The sequence below is a fragment of the Penicillium manginii genome (assembly GCF_028828005.1).
Source record: "Penicillium manginii strain IBT 31320 chromosome Unknown utg000001l:1.0-3466041.0:1.0-3467806.0, whole genome shotgun sequence".
NCBI lineage: Eukaryota > Fungi > Ascomycota > Eurotiomycetes > Eurotiales > Aspergillaceae > Penicillium > Penicillium manginii.
Genome location: NW_026643102.1, coordinates 3,270,816 through 3,296,136, shown reverse-complemented (window position 1 = coordinate 3,296,136; position 25,321 = coordinate 3,270,816). Strand labels below are relative to the sequence as shown.

Sequence of the window (25,321 nt, the reverse complement as noted above, 5' to 3'; positions counted from 1 at the left end):
AATGCAATGCGATACAGCAGTAAATCCAAAGGAAAGATCGGGTGCAGGGTTGCACATCGACTTTTAAAGAGAAGTAATCGTGGCGGGGTCGGGGGGGAGCTTCCACGTTGGAGCGGTGGGGGTCAGATACTCCTTTGAGTTAATGAACAGTACATTCTACTTGAATGTACAAAATGTACAGTATCACCATGCACCACGGCCTTATTTCTCGATTTATCATCTTTAATTCTCTGCCTGGTTAGTCTCTCCACTCATGGCCTCATCCCAACACAACGCGCATAATACAACACGCATAATGCTGTCGATCAACAATTCTTTGCCTGCACACCGTATATCCTCCGTCCTTCCGTCCTCCGATTACTCCATTCTCCATTCTCCGTCATTGGATCCACCAATGTACCGCGGCTCTTCTCTTGACCAATGATATTCTGCCCTACTAAATATTCCCACTCCTATTGGCTCAATGGTAGGCGGTGCAAGATCCTCTTCTCGAAGTTCCCCCGAGTCCTTGTCCGTTCCGTGTCCGCTCCTCCGATATTGTCAATCCCGGCGAGTCCGACAATGTGAAACCGGTTCTTAGAGTAGGCACCCACTTTCTATTTTAGTATAGTTTCACATTTGAAGTTGTTTACTCCATACGAGACATTTCTTTGGGAACGAGTCTGTTGGGGTGATACTAGTAGTAAGTATACCTGTGGACCTAGGTATTTTATCTGCAGTCCTCCAGGGCTGTTCAAATTGTGTCGATATACCAAGTAGTAGTACACCTGTCCATGGAACTTGCGATTCACTTTCTGAACTTGAAGCTTCAAAGTTTCCAACCTTGAAAGGTTCTCGCCTGGGCACCTGGGCACGTCCATACTTGAATGTTATACCTTCCAAGTACCTAGGTAGATACTAACTCTCGCCAGGTTTGGTCTATTCTGAGGCTCAGGCTAGGAGTAAACAATTAGTAGGTACGGAGTACTAATAGTACTGAGAAATTTCGCAAGTTCAACCCTGGAAGTTTCTCGAGATCACTGCCCAGGTGGAATTCATTCATTGCATCAGCTCCAAGTCTTCACTCTCATAAATCATCACATCTAGTCTACTCGAGTGTATACCAAATCATGTACACATCATGATCTATATGGACTTGAGAATATCTACACAACACCCTCAATCACAAACCTCAACAACCGTCCACATAACAGTAGACAAAACCTCACCCCCAATCTTCTCCATAACCCTCCGACTAGCAACATTATACTGCGCAACCTCCGTATGCACCCATCCCTCAATCTCACCCACCAGCTCCTCATCCCCCTGCACATCAACCGCACCGGCCCCAAAAACACCTTCAGAAACTAAGCCCCGGCGCATAGTCTCCTTAGACAACGCGAGCGCAAGACCCTTCCCCCGATGCTCCTCTTCAACATGCAACGTCGACAAGGCCCCATCGAGGCCCAAAAACGCCCACGCAATAGGCATTTCTTCCCCTTGTTCTTCGGCCACACCTTCACCCTGCGGCAAGTCCACATAAATCGCCGACCCAGGCATCAAACTCAACTGCGCTCTGGAGCGGGGAATATGCGTCCGGCTCTGAACTAGATCAAGCTGTGACTCGAGGACACCGATCTTGCCCTCCCGATCATGGAACCGGTAGCCTGTCGGTAACCCTGAGCTAGTGTCCTGAGTAAACGCCGCCCGTCGGAAGAAGAATTTGTAGTATGGTGGGTCGTCGAAGCGATGGATCCGGAGACCGGGTACTGGGGTCGCGGACGACCCGTCAAGGGCGGATTTCGAAGCAGCGAAAACTTCCGAGCCTGTTTCTTGCAGGAGGGAGAATAAGGCTGTGTGCAGAGAGCCGATCAGGAAGGCTTTTGGTGGTGGGGCCGGAATTAGGGTGACAGCTTTAGTGGTGCTGGTGTTGGTGCTAGTGGTAGATCCATTGTGAGATGTCTTCTCGGTTGGAGGTTCAGCTGAAAGTGAAGCTAGATAGATCGGGAGTAGATTGATTTTGATGTAGGCGAGTAGTGAGACTAGTTGGTCACGGACTATGTCGAGCACAGGATCGGGCGCATTGAAGGTGGAAACAATATAGGAGGTTGATGGATTATTGTTCTCGGCCCCTTCAGTGCCAGGGATTGTGTCGGCGATCTTGATCGGCTTGTTTGACGTCTGACCTTTCTCCAGACTAGAGTAGACGATCATCTGGGTCTCGCGACCGCGGAAAAGGTCCACTCGCGCAGCCAGCCACGGCGCGTCGTCAGGGGGACGAGCGCCTGGTGGGAAAGTGGCCAAGACCCTGGCGGACCGGGTTGGATGATGGACACCATGCTGGATGCGTCGAAAAAGTGAGATGGAGTGTGGAAGATGCGATGCGAGACATGGAAGGATTAGCGCATGCGCATCGTGTTCGTAGATGGTTCTGGTGGTTGTTTGGGCTTGAGTTCCCGCTGTCATCTTTGGAGGCTGGGGTGGGTTGGACCCGAGTACCTGGTTCTGGGCTTGCGTGACCCAGGTGGATTGGAGCTGTCAGTTCAGCTTTGGGGAAGGGGAGACTATTGATTATTGGATTATGGAGATGGAAGAAGTGTGGAAGGAGAAGTGACAGGTTGACGTGTCTGAGTCACTGCGGGCCGGCTAAACGGGATAAGCTGGTAGGGTAGTAGTGGTGGTATAATTACGGAGTATGGAGTATTGTATGGATCTAGCTAATAATTAATTAGGATATTCATTTAAATGGGGATAATCAGACTACCATAGCTCATCAGAAATATTGTACCTATTTGTCATGGTGTGGCGGTGCGTACTATCGATTCTGACAGGATCCACAGGGTTGTCAATGATGCATTTAGGGCTATCGGGGCGATCATTCGATCATTTCGCTGATCTCGTGGTAGCCCAAGCCTGTCACATTTTATCCAAGTACGGAGTATCGGATCCCTGCTTCCTGATTACTGATTACTGATTACTGATCATAGAGTAGACTGGAATATTCAAGTGTGGTATTTGTGATAATCCAACGCCGGCCAATTGACATATCTGCAACGCCGGAAAATACTCCTCGCACGAGCCTTAGTTTTGATTAAGGAGAGAAAGTGACAGAAAAACAAAAGAAAAATAATCAAGGAAAATCGTCAATGCTCATCAAAGGGGGTGAAACTTTCATCACCACCCGTCCATCCATCAATACATCCATTTCACCATCCCCTTTTACCACGGACTGCGTGCCCCCACCATCCAATCCTCCATTGCTAGCCACTCGCTCCACCGGGCCTCTGCAGCACGGATCTCATCCTCAGAGGGGTCGCGGAGAGGACGTAAGAATGGGGTCTGTTCGTCGGGCAGGATATCATAGGAAGCCTTGGTGTCCGCCCAGCCACTACTCTTCGCCGCGAAGAGGTAATTAGTGCGCTCTTGTTTGTAAATACAACCAACACCTGCTTCCCAGTCTGGACCAAAGAAAGCCAGCATGTTGACAGGCGTGTCTTGTGCAGTGATAATTAAACGGCGCACGTAAGGTCGGAGTGAAATGAATGAGGCGGCAGGTTCAAGTTGCGGGTTGGTCGGGTCGACAGGATGTTGAGCAGGCAGGCGGATATTGATAAAGGCTGCGATGGATTGGATAGTCGGATTGAATTGGCTGAATTCGACAAAATGTTGCAGACAGGTCTTATAGTGGGTATACCAGCCAGTGGGGTCAATGCGACCAAATTCCCCGTCTTGCAGGAGGGATCGAGCTTCGTGATAATTTATGCCCTGGTCGAGGGAGGACTCGCGTCTATGCGCGGAGCGTTCAGCTTCTCGCTCGACGAGAGATCCTGGAGGGGTGGGTCTCAGATTGGGTTCAATGAGGGAGATGGAGTTCAACTTTGATGGTTGAAGAATCGGTGCAGAGGAAGTGGGAATGAAGAAACATACTTGGAGCGGGTTGCTCTTGCGAAAAGGGAGCGTGCAGGTCGATATCCATACGCGGTGAGTTTTCCCAGCACTCTCTTCCTGAACCCTGCATGCTCAGTGACATGTTCGATCATGGATATAATAGAGTGTAGTATCTTGTGGAGTCGAGATTGTGGTTGTGATAGTATGAGAATAGTATGAGAATACTGTGTGATATGATATGACTGAGGCATGGGTGGGATGGTACCCTTATACTTTTTAGCTCTAGCGATCCCCCCGCGCCGGGGCTACCGAGACCCAAGGGTCGGTGTGATACCCAAAGAGATCACATCTGAAGATCAAGGGCGGACTAGTTCGGCCCTGACGGGAGGAGTGGATCAAGGCACGAAGCTATCGAGTAAGGTGAAAGCCACACACTAGCCACGGAGAGACCGAGCCTGTGGCTGTACAAGTCCTTTGTCAGAGACTCTTGTTGCATTTATCCACTAAACTATTTCTGTCTTAGTGGAGACTGGGATATTAAGAATCACTAAGCGTAAAGTGGGGGTTGGACCCAGAAGTGTGGGCTAGCGTCAATAGTGCAGCCACTATCGATTGAAGCACCCGGTTTCATTTTCCCCCTCGTCAAGACACTGGACCTGTGCGACATCCTAGAGATGGTCACGGATGTATTCGGTGATCGTCAAGATATCTGGAATATTCATATTCGACCTCATACTACTCAAAATAATAATTCTGTCAGGTGTGAACCATTGGAATCCATGACCAAAGTACCAATACGGAGTACTCCGTACTCCGTTCATACCCTAACTATCCCAGTGACGTTGACTCCCTACAGTAACGTGGACGCAGTCTGCAAGGGGGACACGAGAGGAAAAGAGAGCATGGGTTGACCAGGATGAACCTGGAAACCTCGCTTGGTGAGGTCTATTATTACTATAATTATTACAGAAGTTATCAACAGAACATCAGCCCTTCGCACTCCACCTTCTTGCCCTGAACCTGAATGGTCAGTCACTAGCGAGATAGATTAAAGCTGACCCGATCCGATCTGATCTCGTATTGCGCTCGGCCACCCCGATCCCCTGCCCCAATGGCCCCCATCGTAAATTCCACCCAATAAGAATTTTCATTTACTCCATAATCATGATTCATACTCCCGATTTCCTGGACATCATCGGCCTCCACATGGGGCTCGCTAAAATACAAATCATTTTGACGTCCAAGCCCCCGCTCATTCCCTTTTTACTTTAAAATGCAGCCAGGTCCGGTCAGGTCATCTTGCATCTCACTAAATCTCAACCTGCATTTACACAGCGCATTAAAGACCGAACGTGCACATAATATCTCTGCAAAGCCTCTGTGCAACGCATCTGCGTCTCTGTAACCATCTAAACCTTTCTGCACCGCATTTTTTGAAACAATTCCCGGCTTTGCCCCCGCATTCCACCGCACATCCACACTTCGCGCAATCATACATTCTTTCCACAATGATCTACAAATCTAACTATGAACTTCATGTATGTTTCTTCCTTCGCCTCGTCACAGCCCAACTCTAACCATCGGCAGTCCCGAGAGTCTTTCGACAGTAGACGCTCACCTCCACCAGAGGAACTTCTCTCCCCGTTGGCAACGCTCTACCCACATGTCGCAGCTCTACAACCGCAGTACGACCCTACTAGCTGCAGCTTCACCGGTTACCGCCATACAGGCTATTGGGCTGCGGCTTATACTACTCAACCCCTCGATAAAACGACGCTAACTCGCCGCCCAAATGGTACGTTCATGAAATGTATGCGGTCTTTCTCTACTTCACTCTTGCTAACTGTTGTATCTTAGAAAATCTATCTTGCCGGTTCGTTTCTAAACTACGTCGCTTTCAATTCAAGCGTCGGCTGCTCAGCCGGGACGATTTTAAATATCGCCGAGGATCTGAGGCGACTGCATACACTGCATGAACCGCATTCTTTCCTTCCTTCTCGAACATTTCTCTTTTTTTCGATTCTGCATATTCAGCCAGCGTCTACAGCCGATTCTTCAACTCTTTGGGACTCCCTTGAAGTCCTTTTACTTTCTTCCACATCTTCAACTCGAACCGACCATGACATTTAGGTCTCCCAGTGCGGGCGCCTGATCTATTTTTGCTTTTTTTCCCTATGTCATCGCCACTCTGTTTCTTTTCTTTTTATCTTTCAATTCAGCAAGGTGTTCCGGTTTGCATATTAAGTGATTGGGACGGATCATGGACATATTTTTGTTGTATACAAAGCAGAACAGAATACTGTATACAAAGTACATAGCTAGTCAATATTGAACATTGAAGCCAGGCCACTTTCCCACATCCCAGTAAATGAGAAATGAAAAAGAAAAAAAGAAAATAGAACGGCCATCCCGACCGCAAGGAACCTACACACCAACAGTAAAACTGGAACAGAACCTCCCCACTCGGCATTCGCAGCACGACGCCAGTGCAACCGTAGCAGCTGCATAACCAGGGAACAGGGACGAACAGAAGCAAAAATAAATATCAAATCCCGGAATGACTCGCATTGGCGGCCCCTCACGCAGATCATCGCGCTCAGCGTCTGAGCTCACACTGCTCTCGGTCGAAGCGTGAATCTAATATGCTACACTAGCATGGACAAGGCAGCGATCGCCAGCTATCCGCACCCAACAAACCCAAATCGAATCCCGTGGATACTCCATACCCAGTAGGCAGAGATGGAAGAGTCTAGTCTAGATCAGCGCTAACTACGTGAAAAGAGGGAGATGGGGAAGAATAGCAAACAACGAGGCTATGGAGAAATGATCCCCCTGATCGGGCCAGTCATGAGCTTGGATCGAAGATCATCTATCTTGGTCGTTTCGCACTAACTAGTACTAGTCTCTCATCAAAACATCATCACATCACTCATTCACCACCGACATACTCACAAATCCTCCCAATCCTTCGCTCCGTGCATCTGGTCTGAGCAGAGGCCCGACCCGTGCCGATCTAATAGTGCGCCCCATCAATTGCAAGGTATTTGAGATTCTGAGGACTCCAGATACCCAATCATTTTATGTGGAGCTGGGCGTTTGTGCCCTGCCTCTGTGCTACACTGCGGGCAGGGCTTAATAGTGTTAAGGTATTTGAATTCAGGTGCAGATGCAGGTGCAGGGACGGTGTTCAGGACGGAGTACTACCCCCCACACCGTGCAGGCTTTGCCTTATCTGTTCGCCTCACTTTGTCCATCGTCTCATGTACGACCCTATAATCGTCATGTCGTAGTCTGTAGCCTGTTTGAAGCCTGATATGATTTAATATATTTGATGTGATCGGATGAACGGAAGGTGATGATCATAAGGAACTGGAACAAAGTACAAGTCGATCGGATACTCCGTACAGCCGAATAATTGGATTGAAATCACAACTTGAACATCGATTCGAATGGGAACCAATATCCCCAGATTTTTACTCGATAAGGAAAAAGCAGGAACAATCACATCCATCCAGCCCCATCCCCTCCATCCCATTCAGGACTCGGATCACGAGAACCTTGGATTACTAGGTAGTATTAGCAAATATAGTAAATAGAATTCGTAATATCACTTTAAACTAAGATCCTGCAGGACCAAACTTACCCCAAGACCAGCACGAGGCCACCCCTGAAGAGCCCTGCAAAAAGCCACAGCACGAGTCAAGTAATCGAAAGCGAGAAACTCTGTTCAATCCTGCTGTTGAAACCAGCCAGACTCCTACCCCTTACAGCCTCACCAGCCACAACTCCCGAGGTCCTCCCCTTTGGGAAACAGTAGATTGTGGCGCGGCTGCATTAGTCTAGAACTATGGCCAGCCTTACGCATAGTCTCCACCCGATGAGATCATGGATCTATGAATCGCCAAAAATAATTATAATAATACCCAACAGGGTTGCGCGCGGCTCTTGCCCAGGTCGGCCAAGATTCCAATGTGATATCGGATTGATTGGGGAGGAAGATCAATGGAAAACTTGGAACTTGGTCAATCGAACAACCTGGTATATACGGAGTTCAAACAATAGGCTAGTCCTCGATTCTCGTCGAATCCGATCTGGTCTAGGTAGTCAGCCCCAAACCCCGACAAAGTTTCCTCGGCTTTTGGAAGTGTTTTGCTTGAAAGGGTTTGACTGGCTATTGGCAATTTTTGTCGAGTTGGAGATCTACCACTTGCATTGACTTGCAGGCAGGGGTAGAGGGATGAATGATCGTCCTCGGCACTTCCCTGATTCATTTCGGGTCGGCTTTGACTCGGGCGGATCTGCTCTGTGGTTACTATATCACTCTCTTCGGTATGTTTATGCATATCGTGCAAGTTCCAAGGTTGTACCTGGGCATAGGATACCTAGGTAGTTACTCCGTGGGTACTTCGTACGCTATTTGAGAATGCATACAACGTAGTACGACTAAAATGCAGCAGGCCAGGGGTTTAGTCTACATAACTGTGCAGTATCGAGTAGTTACTGTTCGGTTCTCGGAATGGGAAACCTTTCCTCGAGAATTTGCGACCCCCGCTCGTCTCTCTGATCCATTCGGGCTTCTGCTCGGCGCAGCTCTGCAGTGGCATTTCTTTGTATCCGGTCTTATAATTCCCATTGTGGTTTCCTTTTCGATTATGTACCTATCGTATCCTTGATGGCTTTCGTTTTCCACAATTTATCTTTCTTTATACTCTTATTTCCTCTATCTCTTCTTATTCTTCCCAGTTCAGATCCTATCTAACGTAAGCCTATATTCTCCTTTGCAATCTTCAGGCGAGTTTTATATAGTGGTTGAATTGTGAGTCCAGTTTGTTTCGTCCTTTTACTCATTCTTTTACCCGCTTTGATTTGATTCACGTCCCCTCGATTCGATTCGATTCGAATGAGGGAGACGGTATGGCGGGTGGTTTCGTTCGGCGTCCATACTATAGATATGGGCATGTGTTCCTTTTGCGCGAATGTTCGACAATCAGAGAGACGAAACCTTTGTTGGATCGCTTTGCGGGGCCGGTTGACTGTCGAAACGAAATACCTCTCAAGTTATCCTTCCACGTGAAGTGCAACTCCAGAGCTTAAACCAGGGCTGGCGGATACTTCCAAGGTTACTATAGCCTAATATATTAAGAGTGAACACTTCCTGGGCACAATAACCAATATCGAAGGGTATAAATTCAAGTCGATATTACATCCACACCACGGCCACCTCGAATGCTCCCTATAAACTCCAGAGTATAACACGTATAAGACTGCCACAAGCATCGAATAAAGAAAGAGAAAGACAAATGCGGAAAGAAGATAAGAATGAATCAAAATTCGAAAAGAAAACACCCATTTTTTGCAGGTGGCAACTTGACAAATGCATACCAATACGGAGCAAACAAAATCATGCGATAGAAAATAAGGTGGTAGGAAGGGGAGATCAGAAAGAAAAAGACATCGTCAAAGAATAAGGGGGAGGGAAGAAGAGAAAGTGCACCATCGTAATGTAGACAAGCTGCGCGGATGCTTCTGTCAACATCAACATCAACATCGTAAGTCGCTCTCTTTATATCGTTATCATTGCCGTTTGGTTTCACTTGACTCATGCCATGGAAATGGCACTTAACCAGCCAACTACACAAATAAACCCAACCCAACCCACAATCTAGGCCAAACTTGCAGAGCCAGCGGCAGCAGTCCCCCACCGGATTCTCTTAAGTCCACCGCGAACAGCCTCCTGCCCACAAGCAGCAGAAGAGCGCGCACCGGGGACACCGCCATCGCCCATAAGACCCATCTCCGCACGCCCAACCTCCCGACCGAGCATATACCCGGCGGAAAAGCTGATAGCGGAGAAAAGGACGACCACGCCCGCGCTGATCACCCATGTCATGACAGTTGGGCTGACGGGCGTGTTCGTGGTGATCGAGGTTGGGTCTGCCACACTGACGCGCCGACTCTTTTTAGACGAGGAGATGCGGTCTTTTGGCGAGGTTGAGCGTCGCTTGGCTTTTGCGTTCGCAGATGGTGGGCCGGAAGAGTCTGGGGAGCGGGGGGTGCCTTCGGCGGGGTGGACCCACTGATGGTGGGCTGGTTTCCGTGTTCCGGGGAGAGATGATTTCATCTTCGAGGTACTCTTCGCCACTTTCTTCTCCCATCGCGACGCATTCACCAACCAGTCGGAATGCTGCTGGTTGTGTTGTCGGACCAGATGGGCCGGAGGGAGTGTTTATGGGTTGTGAGTCTGATTTGGGGAGACCGCGGGCTGCGGCTGCGCATGAGAGGAGAGTTGATAGGCTGGCACGCAGTGCAGCATCGTGGTCTGCGTGATGTGAAGGCGAGAACATATTAAATGGACTATGTTGTGATGACTGCTGGGAGCGGCGGTATGGTCGAGCACTACTAGGGTATGATTCGCGGCGAATGGAAGGGCGCCGGCTAGAGGTTGACATGACGCTGGGCTGGGATCGTCGGGTCTCGCTGGGGCGGGTCCATGATGGATCTGATGTGTTTGGTGGGTGGCTGAATACATTTGGTTGTGGCACGAATGGAGATGGGCTTATACCCATACCCAGGGCAGTTGAGGTATCATCTTCGTCGTCGTCGCTGGAAGCATCGTCATCGGAGTGGGAGGGTGCAGGTAACGGTGCGCGGAGGGCTGGGCCAATATCTTCGTTGGAACTGCTCATAGGCGGATCCGATTCACTTTCACTTTCATCGTATTCTTCTTGGCTGCTGCTCGCCGTGTTGGAGGAGTAGTCAACCTGGGCAGTGGTCACGGCTGCGAGGTGCTGCATTCGTCGGCGTCGACTGCGGTATTGCTGCATGCCTCCCCCGCGATGTTCCACCTGGAGACCGGTTGTTATTATATCGTCGTTTGTGGCGGCCGAGGACAGAGACGAGCTCGAGGGCTGGGAGGAGACTTCGATCCACGAATCTATATAGTATCGTAGTGAGTACATGGTGTTGAGCAAAAGGTATCCATGACGAAATCCGATCGGCAGGGGGAGGCTGGCTCGCAGGATATAAAAGGGGATGAATATGGTGTAGGTACCTTCTGATCTCATGGGCGCCGCACCGGATGTTCGAGGCTGACCAGGGTGGCCACTCTGATCTCGCGGATGGCCATCGCGCATCAGTTGACGGGCGGCTCTGGGCTCGCGCACCTGACCGAGCAGGTCGCAGTGATTCGGTTGCATGGCCAGTTAAGATGGATCAAGTAGAAGGAGGAGAGGGGATATAAGGGTCGAGTATAATAAATATGAGAAACCAAGTAGGAATGGGGAGCAGATGTCGAGGATCAGGCCACCCGGTCCAATGCGAATAAGAGCGGTCAAGCGTGGGGAAGATGAGGTTTATCTTATCTGGAATGTGGAGACTAGGCGATCTTCCATCATTGATGCCCAAGGTTGCCCAAGGATGCCTTCGTGAAGAGTTGGCTGTCTTGACTCTGCGTCTCTAGGAGGGTTAGCATATGTTGGAGTTTGACAGCCGGTGGATGAAAGCGATGGGAAAATCGCAGGCAGCCCAGAGTAAGAGGAAAGGGAGAAAGGGGGGGAGGGCTGAGGATGAGGTGATCAGCAGGCAGACCAGGTGATTTGCAGGGCGGGAGGGAGGGGTACAAAGAAGTCAAAGGAGTATTAGTAGTATAGTAAGTACTATAGTAAGTATGGGAGTAAAATGCAAAAATAGCCTCAAATGAGTCTAGAATAGATATTACAGTAGGTACATTTACTTTTAATTATTAGAAGGAAATAAAATAAGGATAAGAATAAGAATGACCAGGGTCTCTAGATGCAACAAGTAGACTAGTTATAACTACTAGGAATACTAGTAATAAGAAAGTGCCAGTGCGGGGTGAGGGTGGAGTACCTTATGTAAGTACCTTTGGTAAGTAACGTGACCGGAATTCAGCCAAGCGTTGAGTAAAAAAATAACGTGACTTTTGACCCACCTTCGGTCAATTATTATTCCGCGATTTCTACCCATGGTGGGTCTAGTTAACGAGCTTCTATTGGTTGTGAAGTATAGCCCAAGTTTTAATTGTCACTCTATACGGCACTTATTTTTTTTTTACTTCTATAACATATGAAAAACATATAGTATTCATATGTACTTGATAAATACGGGCTATAGGAAGTAGTTTAATTGCTCGTTCTATTCACTAAACCTGAATGAAGCCTTGGAGATAGAAGGTACGAGTGAATGTAAACAAAGGATACCTCAATGTATATACCCGCTCGACATCTCTCTCTATGCTTTATGTAACTCTCTCCCATCCCCATCTCTTCTTTTCATCTCTCTCGTATGAACCTCATCTTTTGAGTATATCTTTAGTTATTCTTATAGTACGCTCCTGTAATATACCAAGGTACCTCATCGAAAAAAATGGTCTATAGAGTCTTACTGTATAACATTACACTCCCACTTATACTGTGCTCAAGTTACATCTCGGATAGAGGATTGTGAAGGAAGGGACTTGGATAGGCTCGGCGATCGGAATTGTCGATAGTGGAGAGATGACACAGTTCTGGTTTTTACTTCAAGGAAAGAGAAAAATGTGGCTTGATTAAAAAAGATAGGGGTTGTGGGCTAAATAAAATCAAACTACGCTAATTTCATTGCTTATTAAGAAAGGCATAGGTAGACATTTTCTACCCACGCTGCAATTAGATAGTCAGCATGGGTAGAAATTTTCTACCTATGGTGGAGCAAAGTCACGTTACTTTTCTACCCACGCTTGGCTGTATCTCTAACGTGACCGTATATGAGAGCCATCGTATCTACGGGAGTACAACTATGCGCAACCTTGGAAGCATCAGACTATGAAATACTGAGTAAATATTGAATATTGAATGAATCATATGAAATTACAGTTCGACCTATCATGCAGCTATCGAGACATAAAACAAGAAACTTTTTGAAAAAGAAATACCCAGGGCCTCCCGAGGCTCCATTACACGCATTGAAAGGGGATATTGTGGTCAGTAATAAAAGTAGCAAATCAATCTTGGTAGATCAATGGCAGAGAGCAAATGCAACCTTCTTAGAAGGAGATCTTGGTACCCTTGAACTCAGGGATGGATCCCTTGCCCTTGTTGAGGCCACCACCGCGGCCACCGAAGCCACCACCACCACCTCCACGACCACCACCACGGCCGCCGAAGCCACCGCGACCACCACCACGGCCACCACCACGGCCACCGAAGCCACCACCACCTCCACGGCCACCGAAGCCACCACCGCCACCACCGTTGGCAGGGCGGGGAGTGCTGAAGTCGAGACGCAGAGCACGGCCCTCAAGCTCGAAGCCGTTCATGGCACTGTGAGCAGCCTGGGCCTCCTCAACGGAGGAGTACTGGACGTAACCGAAACCCTTGGGGCGGCCGGACTCGGGGTCAGTGGGCAGGCGGATGCCGAGGATACCACCGTGCTCACCGAAGGAGTCACGGAGAGCATCCTCGGAAGCGCTGAAGGGAAGGTTGCCAACGAAGAGAGTGTCGGAGGCGGGGCTGGTGGAGTCACCGAAGGAGCGGGCACGGTTCTGGGTGCGCTCGCCCTGGGGCTTGTTGTCGCGGGCGACGGCGTAGTCGAGGTTGACGGGGCGGCCATCGATATCGGCACCCTTCTTAGCGGCCATAGCCTTGGCGGCATCGGCAGCGTTGGTGAACTCGACGTAACCGAAACCGCGGGAGCGGCCAGAGTCACGGTCGGTCACGACACGGCAGCCAGCGAGCTCACCGAACTCGCCGAACTCCTGCTGGAGCCAGGCCTCATCGACGTTCCAGGACAGGTTGCCGACGAACAGGTTGGCGGAGGCACCCTCGGGGGCATCCTCAGTCTTGGTCTTCTTAGCGGCAGCGACGGGCTCCTCATCAGCCTTGCGCTTCTTGGAGGGCTTGGCCTCCTCCTCGCTGTCAGAGTCGGAGGAGTCGGAGGAGTCGGAGTCGGAGTCGGAAGAGTCCTATAGTAAAAAAGTAATTAGAATGGATATTCAGCGGTGATAGGATGTGTGTAAGCACATACCTTCTTCTCATCCTTGGAAGCCTCCTCAGACTCAGAGTCGGAGGAGTCAGAGTCGGAGGACTCGGCCTTCTTGGCGGCGGGCTTCTCATCCTCAGACTCGGAGTCAGAGGAGTCAGAGGAGTCAGAGTCGGAAGACTCAGCCTTCTTCTCGACAACCTTCTTCTCAACCTTCTTCTCGGCCTTCTTGGGAGCGGGCTTCTCATCCTCGGACTCGCTCTCGGAGGAGCTGGAACCATCCTTCATCTCCTCGTCGGAGGAAGACTCAGAGGAAGACTCCTCCTTCTTGGCGGGCTTCTTGGTCTCCTTCTTGGCAGCCTTCTTGGGAGCGGGCTTCTCCTCCTCAGACTCAGAGCTGGAGGAAGAGGCCTCGGACTCAGACTCAGACTCGGAAGAGGAAGAGGGAGTAGGCTCCTTCTTGTTCTTCTTGGACTTGTCCTCCTTGGCGACGACCTTCTTGGTGACGGTCTTGGTGACACCAGCGTCCTTGGCCTTGACGACCTTGTCAGCCTTGGTGGAAACCTTGGTCTTGGACATTTTGATTCTAATAAATAGGTAGAATGTTAGCAATGTGTCGTAAGCCTGAAGTATTCCTTCACATCCCACGTTTGCAGACGGTGGTTTGATAAGATCGAGTTGAGTTTTTCTTTTTTCCTTCTTGTGCGGCACAGCCAACAAGCCCTCAAGGATAACCCGTGATTTTTCTTTCTTGTGATGTGGAACAGGAACAGTGATAACCCTCAGGAATAGAATTTGCCAGGAGTGATCCGATCACAGCTGGTAGAGACCCACGAAAAAAAAGCAACCGCAACGTGACAAGAGATGAAGCCCACAGAGACCGGCAAAAAGCAGCAATGCCTTATGAAACCCACGGAGGAAAAGTCCCACAGAGCCCACAGAAACGTGCAGTAATTCAAGCCCACAGCCCTCGATGTGAAAAAGCCCACTAAAGTGTCTGTTGAAGTACTTTTTTTGGAAGTACGGCCCACGCAGCAGCGTCAGTTAGGGGGGAAGGGAAGGGGGAATATGTACTTATGAAGCTTGGATGATGCCTCGAGATATATGAATAGTCAACACGGGAAAGTGTAGACTGGAGGGGAAAGAGAAAGGATGTGAAGAGGATGAAGAAGAAAGAAAAAAAAAAGTTCGGAGCAGCTGGGATGAGCTCTGATAAGAAGGCCCCGAAAAAAAAAATCTGCCAAAAAAATCTGGAGGCTGGCAGAACAGTCTTCCGCCTGCCGGATAAGGCTAGAACCAGGCACGCCAAGGCACACTAAGGCACGCAGTGGAGACTTCAGTGGATACCTTCCTATTCAGGCCTACTCACCGCTTTTACCCTACGGTACAGGCGGTGAAACTGGCAAACGGCTGAATTGCCGGATATTCTTCTCTCCGCCCTCCACTCCGCACTCCGCGGTCCGCTTCCCATGTTGCCGTCCTATTAACTACCCCGTGGCATACTATGGTATAGGACAGGTACGCCGCACTTACCGCCTCCTTTCGGCATTTTCCCCTCGTCAATGGAACAGATCTGACCTGCTTCCTGGTCTCTCACACAATGGCTCCTTCTACCCCTTCCTCCCATCGCCCGCGGAAAAAGAGAAAAGTTCCCAGCGCGCCGGGATCCAACAACAACTTGATATTGGATATCGGAGATGGCAAACAGACTCCAGCATTTCCTCTCGTCTCGTTTCTATGGGCTGCACGCGCGGGTGTCTCACAATGGCTGATCCTGCCTCTAACACTCATGGCCGTCGGTCTCTTCCGGTGGGCTGTCGGTTTATGGGGATACTCAGGTGTGTGCAATCAATCGCCTTTGGTACCCTGCCAAGAAAAGCACGATGATATCTAACATTCATTCAGGCTTCCAGGTCCCCCCGATGCATGGTGACTTCGAGGCCCAGAGACATTGGATGGAGATCACCACCCATCTGCCAATGGCCAGGTGGTATCTCTACGATCTGCAATACTGGGGTCTCGACTATCCCCCATTGACTGCATACCATAGCTGGCTCCTGGGTAAAATGTACGTCTTTCAATTGATTCATCTCAATGCTTCTTATCTAATGGTGAATCACTGCTAACTATATCAGTGGCTCCATCGTTGAGCCCGCTTGGTTTGCATTGGACAAATCCCGCGGCTTCGAGGACCCGCATTTGAAGGTCTTCATGCGTGCCACCGTCATTGCCTCAGAGTACCTTATCTATATCCCAGCCATCGTGAACTTCCTTCGCCGCTATACCCGCATGCAGGGTGTGCATGCATGGTCCGCCTCAATTGCCCTCGTTGCGATCCTTCTGCAGCCGGCAACCATTCTCATCGACCATGGTCACTTCCAGTACAATACCGTCATGTTGGGGCTGATGGTCGCAAGTTTGGATGCCATTCTTGCAGGTCGCATGCTCTGGGCCTGTCTGTTCTTTGTTGGTGCCCTGGGATTCAAGCAGATGGCACTCTATTATGCACCCGTCATGTTTGCCTATCTGCTGGGCGTCTGCATCTTCCCGCGGATCCGCATCCTCCGACTCATCAACATCGCGATCATCACTCTCGCCGCTTTTACTTTGCTTTTTGCACCACTCCTGGTTGCTGCGACAAACCCCGAAGCCCGAGCATTGTTTGCCACATCACCGCAACCTCCCCTCTTGCAAGCATTCCCTATCTCACTCGACAAGAACACCGTGGCATATGCAGTTCTCTTCCAGTTGACGCAGACTATTCACCGGGTGCTCCCCTTCTCCCGTGGAATTTTTGAGGATAAGGTTGCCAACGCCTGGTGTGCTATTCACACATTCTACAAGCTCCACCATTTCGATGTATCCCTACTCCAGCGAGCTTCTCTCGGTGCCACTCTGGCTTCGATCGCTATTCCTTGTGGCATCATCTTCCGCCATCCGCGAGCATCTCTTATCCTCCCCGCCTTGTCCTGTGTTTCCTGGGGCTTCTTCCTGTTCTCTTTCCAAGTACACGAGAAAAGCGTCCTCCTCCCCCTTCTCCCCATGACTCTGTCCCTCGCTGGAGACGGCGGGCTGAACAAAGAGAATCGCGCCTGGGTTGGATGGGCTAATGTCCTTGGCTCGTGGACTATGTATCCACTGCTTAAGCGCGAAGAGCTTCGTGTACCGTATATCGTCATGACCCTCCTGTGGGCCTACCTGATGGGTCTGCCGCCAGTCTGTCTGGAGACTTACCGCAGCCGTGAGTCACTGGACGACCCGAATCCGCAATTCGAGCTGCACATCTTGACCAAGCTCATTCATTTTGCATTCTACTTTGCGATGGTTGGCTGGCATGTCCTTGAGGCATTTGTGCCCACGCCTGCCGGCAAGCCAGACCTTTGGGTCGTCCTCAATGCTCTCATTGGAGCAGGTGGTTTCGGGCTCGCCTATCTCTGGTGCATGTGGAAGCTGATTACCCAGTGTCGCCAGATTGATCTTCAAGTTACCGAAGATGAGAACCGGAAGAAAAAGCAGTGATGGGATGTTGTGTGGTCAGGCTTTTGCGCTTTTCAGTGATACCCAATATAAGTGATTGACAGTACCAGGGATAAGGAGGAACAAAATGTACTGCTAACAGTGTAGCAATATTTAATACTTTCTTTGCTTCGATTTCAAGTTCAGATCTAGTGCAGAGTGTCAATAGAGATGAGATTCTATTCGTACAGATGAGATTTGGTGATGGCCATCACCCATCGTCAATCCTGGTATAAGAAGGAGCATTTCTAGATGCAGTATATTATACACATACACAGACTTAAAAGAAAGAAACAAAAACGAAACTCCATGCCCAAGATGCTATGATAAAGTGTACATGATATGGTACAGATCGAGGTCCATTGCTTCAGACCCGTCTAGACCTTGAAACCAAAGCCGGCCATGCAGGTCTTGTACTGGTCGATGGTAGACTGGCACTCCTTGGCGGGATCATCGGATTTGGAAAAGAGCATGCAGTCATCGCGGGCGGTCTTCTCATCCTTGCAGACGCAGCAGGGCTGTAGATGTACACGACAGGGTCAGTTATTATTTGCGGACGCGAATATTGGTAAGCCGCCGTACCTTGGGCTTGTCGGTCTGGGCCGGCTTCGTCTGGGTCTCTGCAGGGGCGGGGGTAGCTTTCTCTATTAGCAGATATATTAGCGATTGACTTCATTTCACTGCAATTGGTAGATTCCTGACCCTTGCGCATTGCGACTGATAGTCCTTGAAATGCGCCAGGTCCGCGATGACTGCAGATTGGGGTTGTGTAGGCGGGTTAGACTTACCGCTGGAAGATCCAAAAAGCCACGACATCTTGAAGGAAGGTGTTGTAAATAGTACTGAAAGTCGAGGGAGAAGGGAGAAGTGTATAGTGGTGAGAGATGAGGGATTAAGTATTGACTGATCGGAATATCGGGGACATCGGCATTATTAATAACTGCACAGTTGGTACATCCCGTATACTGTAGCAACTTTTTTTGTTATCGGCCAAACAATCCAATCTTCCTTGTTGCCCCCCCTCCATCACCCCTCTGCCTCCCCCAATTTTCTCCTTTTTCTGGGTTTGGTCTCTTTTACGAGTAGGATTCCTCTGATTTATTGGAGCCCCGTCTCAATTCTTATTTCTTTTCAATCTCTCATTCGATCCGCTCTTCCCCCCCTGAATCACTACCCCGCCATGGCCCCTCCTAAGGTCTTCTCGCTCGATGGCAAAAGCCTGAAGCTTGACACTGCTGAAGACATTGAGGCACACATCAAGCCTCTTGTTGAGAGCACCGATTACACCGAGATTCGCCTAGGCGGTAACACCCTCGGTGTCGGTGCCTCCGAGCGTCTTGCCGCTGTCATCGCCACCCAGAAGAGCCTCGAACACGCCGATCTTGCCGATATCTTCACCTCGCGACTCCTGTCCGAGATCCCCCCCCGGCCCTGAAGTCCCTCCTTGATGCCCTCCTTGAGATTCCGTCCGTACACACCGTCAACCTATCCGACAATGCCTTCGGTCTCAACACTCAGGCCCCCCTCGTCGATTTCCTGTCCCGCCACACCCCACTTCGCCACCTGATCCTGAACAACAACGGTCTCGGTCCCGCCGCCGGTACCTTGGTCGCCGATGCCCTGAGCAAGCTCGCTGAGCGCAAGGAGGAGGCTCGCAAGGAGGGCAAGGTGGTTGCCCAGCTGGAGAGCATCGTCTGCGGACGTAACCGTCTCGAGAACGGCAGTATGGAGGCCTGGGCTCGCGCCTATGAGAAGCACGCTACTGGCATGAAGTCCGTCAAGATGACTCAGAACGGTATTCGCCAGGAGGGTATCTCGCAGCTACTTCAGAACGGTCTCCGTCACGCCAGCGCCCTGGAGGTCCTGGACCTGCAGGATAACACCTTTACCGTCATGGGTTCGACCGCTCTGGCTGATGTTTTGGCTGGCTGGCCTTCCCTGCGCGAGCTGGGCGTTGGTGACTGCCTGCTCTCTGCCCGTGGTGGTGTCAAGGTTGCTAAGGCTTTGGCTGCCAACAAGAACCAAAACATTCAGATCCTTCGCCTGCAGTACAATGAGGTCAAGGCCGACTTTGTGAAGGAGCTTGCTTTTGCTGCCAAGACTGCACTCCCGAGTCTGCGTCGCGTTGAGCTGAATGGAAATATCTTCTCTGAGGATGATGAGAACATCACCGTCATTCGCGAACTCCTGGAGGCCCGTCAGGAGGAGCACGGTACCGATGAGGACGATGAGGATAGCTGGGGTGTTGATGAGCTTGATGAGCTTGAAGAGGAGGAGTCTGATGAGGAGAGCGACAACGGCGAGGAGGAGGAGGAGGAGGAGGAGGAGGAGGAGGAGGAGAAGCCCAAGACCGAGAAGGACATCAAGGATGCTGAGCGTGCTGAGGCAAACGCCCAGAAGATTGAGAAGGCTGTCGATGATCTCGCCGATGCCCTGGGCAAGACTGGCCTGTAGATCAACTATTCCACCTGGTCTCTTCTACCTCGGTTCCAGCATATCGTTTATTGACGGATCCTGGAATCAAACCGCCTCTCGCACTAGTCATGCAGGCAGCCCGACCCGCGCGAACCCTTGACCATGGAGAACAATCTGTCTCCAGTCTTCCCGCGCAGCTCATGAGCACCCCGACTGACGATACCGACGCTACATCATCAGAAAAATTTCCCCTATCTTCATATACCCTGTTGACTTTTACGATGACGACTGCACATAATCCCTTTCTTTTTCATCCCTGACACATGCATAGCCATCTCGAGCTCTGGTTTTCTTAGGAGGATACAAAAAAGGATTTGCTCGCATAGATGTGAATACAACTGGTCCACCAGACGGCCATCTCTTGCCTAATCACACAATTTCCATACACGATTATACATATACTGTCTAGTTCCAAGTAATCTCTTGTTGATCCAGCGGACCAGCAGGAACACCCGTCTGATAGCGGGAGGCGAGTTGCCACAGCCGAGTCTATCCCCGAAAGAAGAAAGACTGGACACCCAAAGCAGAAGCGGGGGCGAAAGCCTTTTTGAGCCCCATTTGCAGTAACTGTAGTGAGAATTCATCCAAAGCGAAGAAAGTATACTACAGCTATTGGGGAACCTTTTCGGCCTAGTCATACGTTTCAAGTCGACCGCCATTCCATTCTTTGTCGAGGCGGCTTAAATGGCAGTCGTGTCCTATCCAATCATCACCTGAGCATGCATTCTAAAAAAAAGGTGGGAAAGCACAATCTACTACAATTTAACTAATAGTATTCTGTTCTGTTTATATCATCTTTGACTACCTTGGGCTCCAGGGCTGGCATTGATTAAGTCAAGCCCCCCCCCCCCCCCCGGTAGTATACTGTCTCTTTCCGGGTATTCGGGACGTCCTGAACTTGTCTTTTAAAGGAGGCATACTCCGACTTAGACTTGCAGGTACCTAGGTATAATCAATTCGGGCTCGAAATCCGGACTCTAGGCTCAAAATGGGGTTTCATCGTAAAACTCTGCTCACGATGGGCCTGTTGCTCATTTTTTTCTTGGCTTCTGTTGCTGCTGTCACAACCGAACCCTTTGAAGGAAACAACGTATGTCCTGCTTGCTACCATCTCTAACAGAATAACCAGGCTTTCAATCGAGCTAAGTACTAAGCATATCACCTTTTACGATAGTCCATAGCCCTCTACGCCCGTGGCGTATCTTATCAACTAGATGCCATCACTGGCATTTGCTCTACCTACGTTGTCCAAGCACTTGACAGCAGCAACTGTACAAGGATCGCCGAAGCCAAGGGTATTACAGTGGATGATATAGAAAACTACAACAAAAAGACCTGGCTCTGGAAAGGCTGCAAACATATTAAGCAGGGAGATTTCATATGTCTCGGGCCTGGGGCTATTCCGATGCCAGTTTCGCTTCCGAATGCTAAGTGCGGTCCGCAGGTTATTGGAACTCCAAGACCTGATAATATAGATGATATCGCGAGCTTGAACCCGTGTCCATCGAAGGATGAATGCGTGCGTTTTATCCTTTCTTTTTTTCCCTCTTTCTTTGTCATTGTATATCTACCTCCCAGTCTGTTCTGTGTTGAGGTTTCGAGTTTAGGTTTCGAGTTGACCTTCTTACTGACGCTTTTCTTGACAGTGTATAGGTACGACTGGTGAATGCCAGGCTATTTCCCGGAAAAAATGCAAGGCTAGCCATGATTGTATTCAGAACTGCGTGGACAAGGCAAAGAGTACAACTACAACGACAACAACGACAAAGAAGAGAGCCACGACCACTACCACTACCATTATCACAACTATGGCGGTAACAACAACGACAAGAAAGAAGGAACCACAGACTACAACCACTACATCTAAACTCCCGGAGCAAACGTGGAGTATAACCATCTACGTGGGCAAGCACTGTCTCCCTGAGAACGGCGACTATATCATTGTAGAGGGATACACAAGCGACTGGTCTGAGTGCGTGGACCTTCAATCGGGTGACAATTCCGATATGGCCTCGGGTAAGACTTCTTGTCGCCTATTCAAGGCGAGGGAGGGCACGTCGCAAAGTTGTTACAATTCAGGCCTGACGGAGCCCCAATCCTGGTGGGTTCCCAAGGGAGACTGTCAAATTTTTAGCGATGCACACTGTGGATCTTTCAACGGAATGGCCTACTCGGACTACAGGGATTCCCATGACGAAAAATGTCAGCGTGATAATGCAGGTGGCGATTCGTTCAGTTGGCCGACGGAGTTTGGGTCTGTTAGGTGCGGGCATGCTGCTTAGGGGGTAGTGTATCATTTATGGTGTTGATGAGACTGGACAGATGATTATCAAATTTCTCGTATTTTATTTTATATGATCACGTTTCAGTGCTTTATGACTTCCAGAACAAACACAGCACATATCTTTCATAAAATATAAAACAGCTGTAGCTGTAATTGTAGTTATTGTGTAGTTATTATATTCCCCATGTATACTTCCAGTGAGATGTCCGAATCGGGCAATCACGTCTTGGCATTCACCTCGGAGCTTCGCAGCTTCTGCCGACTTTCCATGTTGGCCTCACTCTGCCTTCACCCTCCAACTCTTCCCTTTCAACTCTCTCTCCTTCTCTCGACTTCCTTCTCTCTTACAGTCCTTGAGTCGCTATTGACTGTGGCCCTGGAGTAAGTTACCGACCCTCCCATTCTACACCACCATCCCCCCATATACCGCGTCATGCCGGTCGCAAGATGCATTTGAGACGGCGCATTGTCTTTACGTTAACCGGCAACCTTCTCGTCGCTGTCAGAGGGGAATATTCGGTGTTTCGGAGTGACCACGTGCGATTCAGGATCTGGCTGGCTTGTAACTCACGGGGAAACAAGGCAAAGAAAACTATGCCCAGGCACCATCTAGAGCAGTATACCTGCTTTGTGATGGCCGTTTGAGCACGAGTCTCCTATTCCTTGGCTTTCATATGCACCGGTTCTCCGGGGGACACCGCGACCATATTTTTTTTTTGCAACCATCAATGCGCAACCTGCTAACCTTGGTTTTGGTACAGACTACAACGCAAAACGAAACCACCCCCAACCAACCGCTCGGTTTCTCAACTCGGATTGATCTACTCCCTCTAACCCCCACCAACCCGTGGCCATGGATGCCAAAGAAATCGAGACCAAGGCCAAGGCCTTAACCAAGGCGGCCGCAGCGGAGGAGCCAACCTCCGTAGTGATCGGCATGCTGAAGGAACTGCAAACAGGAGTGCGCGCATCAGAAAACCTCCTACGATCGACTCGCATCGGTATCATAGTCAACAAGCTCAAGACATCAAAGACACCCGAAGTCGCGCGACTGGCCAGCGAGATCGTTTCGAAATGGCGCACCGAAGTCAACAAGCAAAAGCAAGCCGGCGGATCAGCAGCTGGTCGAGCCTCCAGTTCTCCCCGTCCAGCTCAAAACGGCAGCACCGGCGCATCCACACCCGCGGGGTCTACCCCGACCGATAAGGCATCGAAGCTGTCCGTTCCACCAGACAAGCGCACATGGAAGGCGGACAAGGTGGACACCAACGTGACCACGAGCAGGGTCCGCGACAGCTGCATTGGTCTTATGTATGATGGTTTGTGTCTGGGCTCGACTGAGTCGCCTAAGGACGTTTTGAAAAAGGCTATCGCTGTGGAGGGCGCTGCATATGATGCTCTTGGACCGGATACCAAGGAGGCATACCGCACGAAGATGCGCAGTCTGTTCCAGAACCTGAAAAACAAGACAAATGTCAGTCTGCGGAAGCGCGTCCTCGACGGCGATATCAAGCCCGATTATTTCATTCGCATGACATCCGATGAGCTGCGCTCTGATGCGCAACGTGAGGCAGATGAGAAGATCAAAAAGGTAAATATGAACAATGCCATGGTTGCTCAGGGCGAGAAGTCGATCAGTACCAGCTTGCAGTGCGGCAAGTGCGGCCAGCGAAAGGTCACCTACACCGAGGCTCAGACTCGCGCCGCTGATGAACCGATGACTCTGTTCTGCACGTGCTTGAATTGCGGCAAGTCCTGGAAGCAGTGAGAGATCGAGGTTGTGACTTTGATGTGATCTACGGATCAAAATTGAAACGTGGTAGCGCGGAAAAGAGAAATGTATCATTGTACTGGGGCTCGGTGTTTCTTTTTCTTGATTTGATTTGATTTACTGCGTTTCTTTGGGGTCTAGCTAGGCCCTTTCCCTCAACTTTTGTTTCCTTTTTTTTATCCTTCCCACTTTTTCCCATAACTTGTGGTTTTCTGCCCTTGATTCAAGGCTGTTCACGCCGGAACGGAGTTTGGCTGGGATTTCGAGGTGGTCCGGGGAGAATGATGAATGGACAGGCTGGCGACGATGGCGAAATCAGTACGTGAAGTCGAGACGGTGGAGGGTTTCAGTCCTCAGTGGATACATTGAGCGACCTATTACGAAGGAATATGTTTTCCTCAATTCCAAGGTTCTGAGTAAAAGAAGTCAAATGGAAACGAACGACATGTTTAAAGACATAATATTCAATCCTTTTCCAGGGCTCAGGCAGGCCGGCCGTCGCCGCCCAGTTGGGCTTGGAGTGTTCGACTCTTGAAGTCTTTGAATAAACACCTTGAAACATTTCTAAGCTCCTGAGGTCACATTGAGGGATTAGGTAGTACTCCAGGGCTAGTAAGTGCTCCTTCTAGCCTGAGGGCCTTTTCAAGTTGTCAAATAGCGGCGGTGTGGTATAAACTTCAAGTTGAAGCGGGGGGTATACGCGATATTGTACTACTTGGTAAAGCCACTTTGAACTTGTCCAAGTACCTCTTTTTCTTCAATGCGCTATGTCAGAGACGCGGTGAGTGTCATACCTAGTAGGTACAAGCGATATCATGATGTTCGATAGCCATAACAAACCCGAACCTTGGAATGCATATGTACATATTTTTTCTCCTCTCGTGTGACGCTGACACGACGCCTGCGCCGGAAATATTGAAATCCTGCAGGAGTATTGCATTCCGTCTCCCATGGTGATATCCGTAGGGCGTACCTGGGTATATGTATTAAACTCAATGGTCACCCATCAGAGGAGTGTAGAAGTTACTATCCTTGTGAATTGCATGAGCCTTGATGCGACTACTCCTCCTTGCCGTACTTTTGGTGGGCTCCAAAGTCGCCGATGCCGTTCTCGACGGGACTGAGTATGACTATATCATTGTAGGCGGAGGCACCGCAGGGCTGGTCGTCGCCAACCGGCTCTCTGAGGATCCCAGCCTCTCAGTTCTGATAATCGAGGCTGGTGGATCTGTGAGATATAACCCCAACGTGACAGATCCGAGTCGGCCATTTGCTGCTGTGAATACAGCCATTGACTGGGCCTACAAAACGACAGGACCACAGTGGGGAGGAACCAACTCTGCCATTCATGCAGGTCGTTGCTTGGGAGGTTCCAGTTCAATTAATGGTATGTCCACCACTCCGCCTTGTCACCGTCATGCCATTTAACA

At 49.9% G+C, this 25,321-nt stretch overlaps 11 protein-coding genes across 11 annotated transcripts; 6 read left to right on the top strand and 5 right to left on the bottom strand.

Moving 5' to 3' along the window:
• Nucleotides 1–1,158: 1,158 nt before the first annotated feature.
• On the bottom strand, nt 1,159–2,445 carry N7533_001220 (Acyl-CoA N-acyltransferase; the record flags this gene model as incomplete). The annotated part of the gene is made up of 1 exon (XM_057097870.1): nt 1,159–2,445. One exon carries the CDS (start codon nt 2,443–2,445, stop codon nt 1,159–1,161), a length of 1,287 nt encoding a protein of 428 aa, XP_056966363.1.
• Nucleotides 2,446–3,198: 753 nt separating this feature from the next.
• On the bottom strand, nt 3,199–4,009 carry N7533_001219 (uncharacterized protein; the record flags this gene model as incomplete). Its single annotated transcript, XM_057097869.1, has 2 exons — nt 3,199–3,806; nt 3,907–4,009. The coding sequence occupies 2 exons, from the start codon at nt 4,007–4,009 to the stop codon at nt 3,199–3,201; spliced, it is 711 nt and encodes a 236-aa protein (XP_056966362.1).
• A 1,366-nt stretch (nt 4,010–5,375) lies between these two features.
• Nucleotides 5,376–5,843, top strand: N7533_001218 (uncharacterized protein; the record flags this gene model as incomplete). Its single annotated transcript, XM_057097868.1, has 3 exons — nt 5,376–5,405; nt 5,455–5,662; nt 5,725–5,843. The coding sequence occupies 3 exons, from the start codon at nt 5,376–5,378 to the stop codon at nt 5,841–5,843; spliced, it is 357 nt and encodes a 118-aa protein (XP_056966361.1).
• Nucleotides 5,844–9,529: 3,686 nt separating this feature from the next.
• On the bottom strand, nt 9,530–11,063 carry N7533_001217 (uncharacterized protein; the record flags this gene model as incomplete). The annotated part of the gene is made up of 2 exons (XM_057097867.1): nt 9,530–9,868; nt 9,945–11,063. The coding sequence occupies 2 exons, from the start codon at nt 11,061–11,063 to the stop codon at nt 9,530–9,532; spliced, it is 1,458 nt and encodes a 485-aa protein (XP_056966360.1).
• A 1,847-nt stretch (nt 11,064–12,910) lies between these two features.
• N7533_001216 (putative nucleolin protein Nsr1) lies at nt 12,911–14,424 on the bottom strand (the record flags this gene model as incomplete). The annotated part of the gene is made up of 2 exons (XM_057097866.1): nt 12,911–13,828; nt 13,891–14,424. The coding sequence occupies 2 exons, from the start codon at nt 14,422–14,424 to the stop codon at nt 12,911–12,913; spliced, it is 1,452 nt and encodes a 483-aa protein (XP_056966359.1).
• Nucleotides 14,425–15,445: 1,021 nt separating this feature from the next.
• On the top strand, nt 15,446–17,364 carry N7533_001215 (dolichyl-P-Glc:Man(9)GlcNAc(2)-PP-dolichol alpha-1,3-glucosyltransferase ALG6; the record flags this gene model as incomplete). The annotated part of the gene is made up of 3 exons (XM_057097865.1): nt 15,446–15,683; nt 15,751–15,913; nt 15,981–17,364. The coding sequence occupies 3 exons, from the start codon at nt 15,446–15,448 to the stop codon at nt 17,362–17,364; spliced, it is 1,785 nt and encodes a 594-aa protein (XP_056966358.1).
• Nucleotides 17,365–17,738: 374 nt separating this feature from the next.
• On the bottom strand, nt 17,739–18,177 carry N7533_001214 (copper metallochaperone COX17; the record flags this gene model as incomplete). The annotated part of the gene is made up of 3 exons (XM_057097864.1): nt 17,739–17,879; nt 17,944–18,003; nt 18,064–18,177. The coding sequence occupies 3 exons, from the start codon at nt 18,175–18,177 to the stop codon at nt 17,739–17,741; spliced, it is 315 nt and encodes a 104-aa protein (XP_056966357.1).
• Nucleotides 18,178–18,541: 364 nt separating this feature from the next.
• On the top strand, nt 18,542–19,815 carry N7533_001213 (GTPase-activating protein RNA1; the record flags this gene model as incomplete). Its single annotated transcript, XM_057097863.1, has 2 exons — nt 18,542–18,683; nt 18,722–19,815. The coding sequence occupies 2 exons, from the start codon at nt 18,542–18,544 to the stop codon at nt 19,813–19,815; spliced, it is 1,236 nt and encodes a 411-aa protein (XP_056966356.1).
• A 1,039-nt stretch (nt 19,816–20,854) lies between these two features.
• N7533_001212 (LysM peptidoglycan-binding domain-containing protein) lies at nt 20,855–22,118 on the top strand (the record flags this gene model as incomplete). Its single annotated transcript, XM_057097862.1, has 3 exons — nt 20,855–20,926; nt 21,011–21,355; nt 21,483–22,118. The coding sequence occupies 3 exons, from the start codon at nt 20,855–20,857 to the stop codon at nt 22,116–22,118; spliced, it is 1,053 nt and encodes a 350-aa protein (XP_056966355.1).
• An 855-nt stretch (nt 22,119–22,973) lies between these two features.
• Nucleotides 22,974–23,888, top strand: N7533_001211 (transcription elongation factor DST1; the record flags this gene model as incomplete). Its single annotated transcript, XM_057097861.1, has 1 exon — nt 22,974–23,888. The coding sequence occupies one exon, from the start codon at nt 22,974–22,976 to the stop codon at nt 23,886–23,888; it is 915 nt and encodes a 304-aa protein (XP_056966354.1).
• Nucleotides 23,889–24,944: 1,056 nt separating this feature from the next.
• On the top strand, nt 24,945–25,319 carry N7533_001210 (uncharacterized protein; the record flags this gene model as incomplete). The annotated part of the gene is made up of 1 exon (XM_057097860.1): nt 24,945–25,319. One exon carries the CDS (start codon nt 24,945–24,947, stop codon nt 25,317–25,319), a length of 375 nt encoding a protein of 124 aa, XP_056966353.1.
• Between the last annotated feature and the right edge of the window lie 2 nt (nt 25,320–25,321).